We start from the raw sequence: 12,801 nt of genomic DNA, 5'->3' as shown, positions 1-12,801 counted from the left end.
TATGTATATAGCAGGAGACAATCTCTAGGTCTGTGAAATGCTTTGAGATTCTCAACCATCTCAGTTTTGATGGTATGGTGTGTAAAACAGACTGGAGCTGAGTGCCTGGGCTGGCTTGTGAAGTCCTTATACCACCTTGAGATCTGCACCCTTGTTTTGATGTGTTGTGGGAGGGAAAATCCACGAACTGGCTTCAAAACGCACAGTGTGTTTTGAGCTGAGCTCTCTCCTCTGGTGGAACTGTTAAGTGTGGGCCATGGCTCACCGGGACTGAGTGGCCATTGCTGCACAAGACCCTGCTTGTTTTCCAGGATTTTCTTTCCTGTGATCTCTTGATCCGTCTTGGGTCTGATGCCTTCCTGTCCAACATAGTAGGCAGGTGCGCTCTTCAGGAAGGACTACCCTCCTTCCTGAAAGAAAGGTTTTAACTTTGTGGATTTTAACTAGTTGGTTATTTTGTTGCTGTTTTGTGCCCTGGAGACCAAGAAACTCCTTAGTATGGTGACAAATCCAAACCAAAAGAGTTGGGTTACTACTGCAGATGCAACAAATGGATTGCTTGCCTGCTCCCTTTCCCCATCCCCTATGCTGCAATTGCCTTATAATGCATCTGACATCTGTCACGTTACATGTGACATGCATGGAAAATTCCCGTGGTAATTGGAACATGCCGTGAAGCTAATAGTTTCACCATCTGTGTACTGGAGAAGCAACGTGGTCCAGGGAACTGAGCATAGGATCAGTGTGGAGCTCTTTAGCTTTACCCAATGTATATATAATGACAATTTTGAGCATGGTGCTTGTTTTCTCCATTTCATCATCAGTAAGTGACAATGAAGGCAGCTATTATAATACCATGAAGTTCTGGTGGTTTATTATTTAATAGTTGAATAACATAGAGATTTAACTTGGATTTGGGGGTGGAGGGTGAGTTGGGTTATGTTCCAAACCAGTCCAAATTCAGATTTCTTTCTACTTCTGTGATATTACATCACATTTATATGTTTTATCCTGCCATAGAGAAAGATACAGACTTACGGGAAAATGAAAGTGATTTACTTTGTTTCCTCTGCTGTTAGCATAAACCAGTGTGGACAGTGATTCTGCATCATACGTTTAGTCCCATGCTTCCCACTCAGGTGAGAGCTGTGGCTATATCCACCGACATTGTGTCTGTTGATGATCAGTGGAGATTCAGCTCTGGAAGCGAGTTCATCAGTGGTTTCCATTAATGCTTTCTTATGTCGCAAACTGGTTTTGCAGGACTGTGTGTGTTTAGTTAACACACAGAGTTCTCTCTCTTTCTTCTGTTTTTCCAAAGGTGACGATACAAAAGTAATTTTCTCTATCTTAGTTACAGTTGTGCTCTGGCTGTTCACTGTGGTGAAGGACAGGACAGTGAGCTAAAAACTATGATAATCAGCTCTCTTGCACAGCAGAGCTGCTGGCATAGCAGTTTTCAGGTGTCTTACTGTTTGTGGAACGTTGCTTATTTAGGATATGTTTGCATGAAAATTATAATTTCTGAGATGAGAATGAAGAAAAGAGTGAGACTGAAGAAACAATTTAGAACCTGCAATTGAAAGAGGATCCTCATGTGCAGTTAGCATGGATCCCATTCCATGTGGCTAAACCTTCTGATAAGACTTGGAAAAATTGCATTAGCTTAATTATGTTTGGTCACTGGGCCAAATGGTTTAGAAATGAACACGTACACCCTGTCAGAGGAAGAGGACGTTGTTATAATTAGACTTTGGGCAAAGTTCCAGACTGTGACTCCTGACCTGAGCCGAACCACAGAGGGGGCTGGGAAGCAGGAGGGGGATCACTATGAGGAGCGGGTGTGCGGTTAGCTGTTGAAATGATGGCAACTTGTTTGTGTTGTGCAAAAAGGGTAAAACAGTACAACCGAGAAGAGCTGTGGGAGGGAGTTATGTGTAATAGTGGGATTCCCTCCAGAGAGAGATTTCCCATTGATTCTCACTGGAGGTATATATAGAAACAGGTAATTGGACATGTTTCATTTTTACAGTCACTTTACTTGCAAGAAGTTGAAAGGCAATAGAGCTTTTATTAGAATAAAAACCCCGCCTTCTGTTATTTTCATAAATTTTTATGACAGCTTTGTTATCAATTACCACTCAGAAAAATTAAAGGTGTTCTTTTCTTCATCTCCTTTGTTGCCTCCCCCTCTCCCCCACCCCATCCTTTGGAAGCACATTTTCCTTAGATTTGGCTCTTGACAAAGAAAAGGCAAAAGAGAGAGAAAGAAAAGGAAAAGATTATTAATTTGGAGGCTATTAGAAAATGTTTATTTTGTTTAAAACTATGTCCGCCAGCAAAAATCACGGAGTTGCAATTAGTTCTTAAATAGCATAAACAGTGCAACTTAAGTAAATGCCCCTTAGCATCCGGTGACTGGCAGGCTTAATCTTTAAAAAGATAGTGCTCCCACTTAGAAATATAATTCATTCATTCATTGATTCAATTCTAAAATACCTGTGCTGGATTCCTCTTTAGCCGTCCTCAATTGTTCTTATTTTAAAAGCATCTAGACACCTCACCTATCTACATTTACAGTGTTGTAGCAATACAAAAGTGCCATTTTACCCCTCTGTGTCCTACATGGACACAGATGGTTATATAGACGGACCTGGAAAATGCCAGTGTTAAGAGTATGAGTTGTGCAATGGAATGATGCTTTGTGAAAGTGAGGCAGTATAAGGTTACTGTTCATGTGAGCTCTGCATGCTTTTGCAGAGTAGTAAGAGCTTAGTAGCTTTGCTGAGTTTCTCAAGTATGGATCCCAAGGAATGAATGCTGATTTTGTAAAAACACCACAGGAACAAGCACTAGCATATGTATTTTTCAGCATTATGGATGAAGAAGGCCTGGAGACTGACTGTTCACCTCTTAGGTGAACCTGCTTTAGATGAAAGCTGAGTGATGAACTGTCAGTACAGGACAACCTGTGGTGCCCTGACCAGGGCAGTACTTACCCTGTACAAAATGTTGGCCTTCACATCCATTCACGTAGTACTCATTTCCTGGTAAGGTACCTCTTTTGGAGGAGTGCGTACCAAAGTCTTGACCTGAGCTCATAAAGGAAGGTGTTATGGTTCTATCACTTCAATATCTCAGCCAATTTTTCTCGGGAGGATTCATTGTCCATGCCCCAGAGAATGCTGGTCCTTTGACAGTTGGTGAGGAATGGCCTCACCAACTCTAGACAGTGGGCCAGAATGTGGTTACAACTGAATTGATGCAAATGTAGTTATACTGTATGTAAATCAGGTTTGTCTCATTGATTTGAGTTCCCTCCAAAACAAAGTTTTGTCAAACTAATGGGTTCTAACCTCGTTCATGACCAGATTACCATAAAGGGCATTGCACTGAGAGTAGTCCCTGAGAAGACGGTCTGTGGTGGATAAGTTCAACTTCTGAGGCTCTCTTGTGAAATCTTTTAAGAACTGAATCTCTTAAGTCTCCACCACTGGGAGGAAACAGAGGTTGCTGTGCACATCATTGTGCTAGATTTGAGGCCATTTTGGGTTTGCTGACTGAACCAGTGTCAGAGACCGGTTCTAGAGTTAACTTGACCTTTGGCATCTCCTAGTGAGAACCCAGTGTTCTTATGAATGTGCTTTTGAAGCCGGCATCACCCTGCCTTAATGAGTCCTGCTGAGACATACCACCCCTTGCAGAGTAGGCATGGAGAGCAAAGTGGGCACGCCAGAAGACAGTGCTTGGTACCAGCTCACTTTCCTTTCAGCTGCATGAGAGCTGCAGCTGATGCCCCTCCAGTGCATAAGAGAAGGTGCTAGATAAATTAATCCCAGCACAAAGTAGGGCAGGTGATTTCTGCCAAGCACATAGTGCCACAAGGGTGGAGGTTTGGGTGGTTTGGGGTTTTTTTTTTTGTTGTTTGTCTCTTAGTTTTTTCTTAAGCGAGCGTGCCGATTTCTACACAAAAAGTCCCTGGAGAGCTTCTGGCTGTGTGCAGTATGTTAAGTCCCACTATGTAACTGCTGTCCTAAAGGTGCTTTTCCTGGCACAGCTACTTAGTCTCTATGAGAGCTCAAAGCAGCCTTGTTCTGGCAAGCAAACAGACCAAAGCATTGTGGGGCAGGTTAGGGCAGCAGTTGCTCTGATGACAAAGCTCAGCTGTGTTGCTGCTGATACAGCATCCTGCAGTTTGGTTCACCTGCCGCCTCCCTCCCTGCTCCCCTGCCCCATGCCCAGGGAGCTGGGCTTCACAACAGGCTTTAATTATTTACTCTCTAAGGATATGGCTTATTCTGCAGATTAAGTGAAAAAGTGAAGTCCTTAAAAAAAAATATAACACAAATAAGCCCCTGAGCTGTCAAACAACAAGTCCCTTAAAAGGGCAAAATATGCAGCTCTCTGTGGACTGCACAGATCCCTCCTTTCAAACTGCTGGCAGGATACTTCCTGTTTGGATGGGCCGCTCACAAACGGTGTTGTGTGGTGAAATCAGTCACTTCCCAGCTCCTCCTTCAGGCCTCCTTTTGCCTCCCTTTACGCTCCTGATACCAAAGCCCCTCAAGCCTGGGTCCTATCAAGATGGGATCTGGCAGCTCAAATGTAAATCTGAAAGCGTGCATTAGCACTGTGCAGTTTCTCCCCTGGATACATAAAGCAGCCCAAACTAGTTACGTGTGTTTGAAAATGGGATAGACAAAATGGTCGTACTGCGATAGTCCTGGCCATAAAGGGATAAGTGAGTGTTTGGTGGTCTGGCTTCACAGTGGTGGAAAATTGATTTCTGCTTCACTGTTTGATTGTTCGTTTTATTTTGACCAAATGGGATACCTTTGGAGGATTCTTCTATTTATTCTGGGTAAATTCTCCAGTATATGCTTTTTGCTTCCGATACTTTGGTTCCTTTACTGTAGCAGTGAGAGAAAGGCCAATGCTGGCATTCAATGGTAGCATTCAACCTTGGCTACTGAGCATTACTGATAAATCTACCTGCTGGGAAATCCCACACTAAGTTTGCAAAACCTTTTTAGAAACTTTGGGAGAAGTGATTCTACACTGCCATACAAGAACATGTTAATACCATATTAAAGCTTAGCTATCTTGTCTAGCTTGAGTGGGTTTTTTTTCTCTTTTGTGTCTCGGATTTTTCTGTCTTCTTCCAGCTGTTACACCAGTGATAACCATTGTAACTGCAGAGAACTGCACAGATCCAACAGAGTCTTGTTTATCATTTAATGTCTGTTGTGTTTTTTTTTTTTTTTTTCTTCCTGCAGAACATGATCAGAAGATAGCATCATACACTATGATCATGGCCCCCCGGAAGAGGAATCGTCATGCGTTGGGGTTTCTTTGTTGTTTTGGGGGTAGTGACCTCCCTGAAATCAACCTCAAGGATAATAACCCCCTCCAATTCCTTGAGTTTTCTGTCCCAATTCCACCAGCAGAAGAGCTCAATGCCAGATTCTCCGAACTTGTGGTAAGTTTCTGCTGGCAGATTGATGTATTTTAGGGGGTGGATGAACTCCTCCCTTCAAAGGAGGAGTAAAGGGACTTAAGGGACTTATTAAGGATAGGAAAAAAACTTCTGGTGAAGCTTCCCCCCCCCATTCTTTTATGACCAATTCTGTAGTCGGAGAAAGGCAGCGAACGACAGGATGGATGACAGTGGCACTGGGTATAAGTACAACAAAATGCTTAAATATACTTACTTATTCTCACAGCGCTATGCAATTCTCCAGGTGTAGGATTGGGCATATTAGAAGGAACCTCATAAGCTTTCTAGAGAACAAATCCCTGACAGTCAATTTCTTGTTAACAACTTTGGGATAAAATCTGCTGTATAATATAGTGCAGTGGAAAATCTTAGGGTTTCTGGGTCTATAAAATAAGGACTATACTGTTCTGTTGATCAGTAACATACTGCTGGAGAGGTATACAAATCAGGTGACCATGCTAATTATGTTTCATCATCCAGCTGCCTTTGAACCATGAAATGGTGCTGTTGTAGCAACAGACATAAACAGGAAGGGAAGCAGTTATTTCAGATGAACTTTGTCGCTTGCTTTTGTGGTAAATGTTGCGGATTCCAGTAGCAGGCACTTGCTATTCGTGTCTGGCATCAAATGACTTCACTGTCTTTGCCCTCTTGTTCAGCCCGCATGCAAGACACAGGCAGAGGTCATAGGGCTGTGCTGTTTTGCAGTCTGCTTCGTAAAGGTGATGCCCATTTGATGCAGTTGATTAGCTATCTCGTTACCACTCTGAGATCAGAGGTTATGTAAAGTGAGGTATCTGTAAGTGTATATATGCCTGAGTGGTGCTACTGAGATGAGGAATAAAACAGAAAATATTGGATCTCAGAATTAGAGGAATTTGCCAGTAGTCTTTCTATATTACACTTATAACATTAGCCCAGTAAGTTCTTGTCCATTACCATGGCTTCAAAGTGCCATAGCAATAAAAATAACCATATAATTTGGGTATGCAAGTGGAGGTTAACATATGGGCAACTATAGTATGTCATACCAAACATAGGGACAGCTATAGTTTATCAGATCAGTGGTCTGACAAACTAGTCCAGGCTTCTATTTCAAGATGGGGTCCAAAGCTCATGCCTAGGGACAAATATAAGATGTAGCCATAGGGTGGTCTTTTCCAGGCTACTGTCCAACCCTCTAACAATTTTCAGCTCAAGGACTTCCTCAGCCAAAGTTACTTTCTGTGTACATAGTAAATTGCTATGAATTTCTTTTCCATTAACTGTTCCCACCTTCCCTAGCACCCATGACAATTTTTTAGCATTTGCAGTATTCTATAGCAGGAGTGTGGGAAACGAGTCAATAGGATTTGCAGCTGTTTCAGGAAGAGCAGGGTGTGCAGCAGAAGAGATTCTACTTGCTTCTGACTAAGTAGCAGATGAGGAATCTCCTCTTAGGGAGATATCTCACAAAATCTTGGTCTATATTTAAGTCAGTTTGCCTTTTATGTAAGACTACTTAAATTCCTCTTGGAAAGTGCAGCTGACTGACTGAGGAGAATTCTGCTTGGTGACGGGTATCTCTGAGTAAGAGTGTAATCTGCTCTGCTGTCAATTTATTTCTGGATGCTGCTTAAGTATTGCTTTTCACATGCAAAGCTTTAATTGCTGTATCAAAGTTCACCTCTCTCCAACACCAAGATCCGTTGAAGCGTTCAATCCAGCCTTCCTGAAGATGTCACCAACAGAGCTGCTTTGCTCCTGAACTTGGCTTGCTAAAACTTGAACTTGTTTACCTTCGGTCATAGTGAAAGACCTGTTTTAGTTGCTGCTGGGCTTTTGCTTACTGAGAAGGGTATCAGTTTCTATGAGGAGTTTGAGAGTTTGTGGTGGTATTAAGGGTGCTTTTAGCATTTTGTTTTATGTCTGGCAAATATCAGTGTTCCATGTGTTTGTGGCAAAACAGCTCACAGCTGCCTTATGGAAGTCTATTAAACAGTATAATTTATAATGTTTTCAGTGCAAAGTTTAATGACAAGTATACATGATGATCTGTAAAAATTTTTTGGCCCCAGAAGTTTGAGAGTTGTTGGTCTATGCTGTAACTTATTAAATGTGCTGACAGCCTGTAACTGGCATATACGTTTCAAACAAATGAAGCCATTGAAATGAAAATAGATCATATTCATGTTCTTATATGTAATGATAGTGCCCTAGCCATCATTACATGAGAAGTGAGATGGGAGAGAAAAGTGCTATTTTTCAGAAGGTTAATGGTGTATATGCACATTTTTATAAAGCATTCAGATGGGATGGTAATGCACGTCCATAGGAGTTCCTGGATAAGCAGGTAACATGAGAGCAGTAAGGGCTTTATGAACGAGAGAACCTGGGCTAGAAACCAGGCTGGCAGAATACAGAATTTGCCTAGAAGGGCTAGTTTGTCCACAGGTCCGGATTAATGCATGTTCTACAAGACACTAAAATAAAACAGGCTATATCTGTATTGACAGCTCAGATGAGATTTTAATTGGATTAGAAAGATTCGGTCTGTAAATGCACCAGTGTAAATCAGCGACCTGGAAGTGCCTGAGAGGGCTCTGTGCTGTGTACTAGCCTCCCTGCTGCTTATCCGTTAGGGTCTAGTCTGGGTGCACTTGTACTATATAAAAAACAGATTTGAGTGTAAAGCCTTTTGACCCAAATCCCCAAGTGAAATGATGACACCAACATCATCTGAGATCTGTAGTGAGAAGAGCATTTGTGTTAGCTCCCTGAAGCAGGCCCAGGGGGTATAGTCTCATCTTGCCATCTGCTCTACAGAGGGCATAATGAAACATTGGTGTGCTTGAGCAAATTTTTAAAAGCCTTATTTTTCCCCTTGTTGCAGTTAAAATCTGGGGCATTTTCCCACATAAGAGTTAATGACAAGAAGAGCTAAGCCTAGCTGTGCGGGAAAAGCCTCCCTTGTGATGAATTTTCTGGTCCAGTAAATATTCAGTATGTTTCTACCTGCCTTTCTGAGGAAAATGGACATTTTGAGGGCCAGAAGCATGTCTTCTCTTGTTCTTGTGGTCCTTAAATTAATATCATGAAAAGTGAATTTGGAGATGTCCATTTTGCAAGAGGAGGAATTAGGAATGTGTTGGGATCCTTTATTTGTGACAGAGTCACAAGACCCCTCCAGAGCTTGCAACTTACCCGTGTAGACTCCAGGCTGAGGCAAATATACATGTATGGGCTGCTCTGTTTGGGGGATGCACCCAGACCAACCAACTGAGTAACGGCAGCTGCCTAACTGGACTCTGACCAAGGCAGTGGTTGTTAAATGACAAGTTGATGCTGATTTCAGCTGAAATGTCTGCTCTCGATGCCGCTCAACCAGAAAAACAGTTCTAGGATGGATCCTAGGCTTTTGTGTTACTTGAAGCTGGATGCTGTGTTTAGGCCTTGCCTCCTTGATTAGAAAATTAAAACAGAAAGGGTTACTCCTGATATGGGCCAAATTCGATCTTGATTTATTTCATTGGGAACATGTGCAGAGAGTAGGTCTGAATGAAGACTGTGACTCAGGGTGATTTGGTCTGATTTTGTTGGGGCTAAGACAGGAGAAGATGTACTAGCTCTCAGGCTGTCTGCTGGCAGTGATTGCCTTGGGACTGATGCAGTGATACCAGTACAGGTAAGTCCTTATCAGAAGTCTAGATGCACAAGACACAAAGCAAACAAAAATACTTGTGACCAGAATCTTTGCCCCTCAAAGGGCCACTTTCGTGCACCCAACTGAAAGAGGGCAGAACAGCTGGCTTTAGAGTCTCTCCTTCAATGAACAGGCAAGGAAGACAAAGTCTAGAGAGCAGGGTATGTGGAGTGGCCCTGTACCTCATAAATTGTAAAACTGGCCCTACCTGACCGTCAAGGCTGTTCTAGCCAGCATCACTTCAGCTTTTTTCTTCAGTCTCTCTTCTCAGCTGGCACTGTGTATACGACCATGTAGTAAAGTGCTGCTGCAGTTGGTGGTCTATTCGCGGGCTCCAAGCTGGTTTTGTGCCTGCTGGCAAAAATGGCTGTGCTAAGCACACGTGTTTTTCCTTGTACAGATTTATTGACTGAACAGTAACTGCAGAAGAATCTGGAAGAACTATTGCAAGGCAAGGGGAAATAATTTTTTTTCATGAAACAGCTTCTCCACGTCCTTGTTCATATTTGTTAGCAGCAGTGTGTTTTTGTCACAGTGGATTCTGATTCCTTTTGCTCAGTATTAGAGTCCTGGACTCTTCTTGTTGGTTAAGGGTGGTGTGCTGCTTCACACTAAGGATTTTGCCATCTAGATCTCTCTTACACCAGCAGCCTGATCCCAGATGTAAACTCAGACCATGCCAAGAAGGGTGACTTAAAAGCTGGCAATTCAGGAAAAGCAGAAAAATGTAAAGCATGCTAGCACAGAGCAAAGAGCAGTGTAAAGAGCTTGTGCTTTTGTTGTTTCTCTTTTTGTTTCTTTTGTTAGTGGCTCTGTTGAGATGGTCATGGTATTTGAGAAGGTGGAGTTCAAGGTTGTCTATTTTAGGATGGAAGGTCCATGGGGAAGAAGTGGAGTTGTCTTTTGAGTTGCCATTTTCAAAGATGATCATGTTATTACAGCCTCCAATCTAGAATGATAATATCCTTGTCTAAGTTACCTGCACCACGTTAGATTCTTACACTGGGAAAGATTTGAGAAATGCTTACTGTTATCCCCTCTTAGTCTTGGCTGCCTTTGAAGCATTCTGCTGTTTAGCTCAGGTGGGACATTGACTGGATTCTTCTGTCATGGTTTCTTTCTCTTACATTACATTTGAACCTGTTTCTTTCTTAGTTTTGGTTTGTTTTTTGTTTTTTTTTCTTTTTCCTCAGAGTCTCTAAATAAGGGGGTTTGTTGACTTTATAGATTCACAAAGGATTTTTATCCATATTAATATTTACCATCATCACAGCGTTTTCCAGAACAAAACTTTAGACCTTGTGCCACCAAAAGTACCTATTAAGTTACATTATTTGCAGTAGACGAGCAGCATAAATACTTATGAACTCTCTGTATTTGAAAACTTCAGAATTATCGAGCATCTCTTTTGGCCTGCCTTTATGCTTCTTCTCGTCCATTGAAATGTGTGGTGGGTTGACCCTGGCTGGATGCCAGGTGCCCACCAAAGCCACTCTATCACTCCCCTCTTAAGCTGGACAGGGGAGAGAAAATGTAACAAAAGGCTCGTGGGTCAAGATAAGGATGGGGAGATCACTCAGCCATTACCGTCACGGGCAAAACATACTCAACGTGGGGGGGGGGGGGGATTAATTTATTACCAGTCAAATCAGAGTAGGATAATGAGAAATAAAATCTAATCTTAAAAACACCTTCCCCCCACCCCTCCCTTCTTCCCAGGCTTAACTTTACTCCTGATTTTCTCTACCTTCTCCCCACCAGCGGCACAGGGGGACAGGGAATGGGGGTTTGGGTCAGTTCATCACACATTATTTCTGCCGCTCCTTCTTCCTCAGGGGGAGGACTCCTCACGCTCTTCCCCTGCTCCAGTGTGGGGTCCCTCCCATGGGAGACAGTCCTCCACGAACTTCTCCAACCTGAGTTCTTCCCATGGGCTGCAGTTCTTCATGAACTGCTCCAGCGTGGGTCCCTTCCACAGGGTGCAGTCCTTCAGGAACAGACTGCTCCAGCGTGGGTCCCCCGTGGGGTCACAAGTCCTGCCAGAAAACCTGCCTCAGCGTGGGCTCCTCTCTCCACGGGGCCACAGGTCTTGCCAGGAGCCTGCAGCAGCACCGGCTTCCCACAGGGTCACAGCCTCCTTTGGGCATCCACCTGCTCTAGCATGGGGTCCTCCATGGGCTGCAGGTGGATATCTGCTCCACTGTGGACCTCCATGGGCTGCAGGGGGACAGCCTGCCTCACCATGGTCTTCACCACAGGCTGCAGGGGAATCTCTGCTCTGGTGCCTGAAGCACCTCCTCCCCCTCCTTCTTCACTGACCTTGCTGTCTGCAGAGTTGTTTCTCTCACATATTCTCCCTCCTCTCTCCAGCTGCAATTTGTTGTGCAGTTTTTTTCCCTTCTTAAATATGTTATCCCAGAGGCGCTACCACCGTTGCTGATGGGCTTGTCCTTGGCCAGCGGCAGGTCCATCTTGGAGCCAGCTGGCATTGGCTCTATCAGACATAGGGGAAGCTTCTGATGTCATCTCACAGAAGCCACCCCTGTAGCCCCCCCGCTACCAAAACCTTGCCACGCAAACCCAATACGAAATGACAGCTCCATATGAGGTCCTATCACACTTTATTTGCTGAAAGAGGTAGGTTGCTGCTTGGGTGAGGCAATGTACACTCTTTTCTCTCTCCCTCTCTCTCTGAAGAGATCTAGTTTTCTGACCCTACTGTGAAACCCCAGCTTTTGTTGTAGAGAAGATACACGTGGAACTGCTATGTGTTCCTGAACAATGAGGCCACTGGAAATCAGAAAGGTATTTTCCCTTGTAGTATTGCCTGAGTGCAATGAAATGAATATGAAACCAAGTGCTGAATCAAGGGCTCTGTCCTTCCCTCAGGATCAAGCGCCTTCAGTGTGTTCAGCCCATGTTGGGAACCATGATTGAAACCTTAACCTTGATTTCTGTCTGCAGTGCTCTGTAACACCAACCACAAGAACATGGAACTATGTCCCTTCCTGACACAACCCTAAATTCAACTCTTAGTCTCTCACCTTGTCACCTCTGATCCCATAATATTTAGTAATGGCTTCCACGGCATCACAGTTGGCTCAATTTCTGAATTAAAAATGAGCTAGCCCAGGAATCTAGCTGGAAGGAATGGCAGTGACTACGACAGTAAAGAGAAGAGAGAAAAGGAGGATCATGTTAATTCCTTCTCCTTCAGTCTCTTTGGAATAAAAGCTGTACAGAGGAACTCCCATGAAGGTAGAAAGATATGAGGAGGACATGTGACATTAGAATCCAAGTAGCAGAGGCAGCAATTTGGTAATCTCTGAATACTCTGATAATTTCTGTAACTGTCACTAGAACTTTTAATGCATTGTGCCACCTGAGGAAGGAGGATATCTAGAGCAAGATGCCTGTTGCTTTACTGTACCTTTTGCTCTTGCCTTTTTTCTCTGTCCTCTCCCACCACATGGGTCTCACGTAGTTTTTCTGTCCATTTAGCTAATCCCTTCCTAAGTAAATCAGTATCTTCATCTTGTCCTGAAACAGAGCTATGGAATTAGTGTGATACTTGCTGCTCTCACATATTTTGCTGTGCTCTCTTGATATCTCAACCCTCCAG

At 43.4% G+C, this 12,801-nt stretch overlaps 1 protein-coding gene across 1 annotated transcript in view; it reads left to right on the top strand.

The window, feature by feature from the left end:
- Positions 1 to 12,801, top strand: part of DAAM2 (dishevelled associated activator of morphogenesis 2) — a 147,943-nt gene that overhangs the window by 20,428 nt on the left and 114,714 nt on the right. The window contains exon 2 of the mRNA XM_050894758.1: positions 5,277 to 5,479. Within this exon, the coding sequence (XP_050750715.1) occupies positions 5,306 to 5,479 (174 nt within the window). The 5' untranslated portion in view covers positions 5,277 to 5,305. The remainder of the gene's footprint in view (positions 1 to 5,276; positions 5,480 to 12,801) is intronic.

Source organism: Gymnogyps californianus, chromosome 3, assembly GCF_018139145.2.
Source record: "Gymnogyps californianus isolate 813 chromosome 3, ASM1813914v2, whole genome shotgun sequence".
Classification (NCBI taxonomy): Eukaryota; Metazoa; Chordata; class Aves; order Accipitriformes; family Cathartidae; genus Gymnogyps; species Gymnogyps californianus.
The sequence above is the reverse complement of the archived record's forward strand: the minus strand, read 5'-3'. Positions and strand labels throughout refer to the sequence as shown.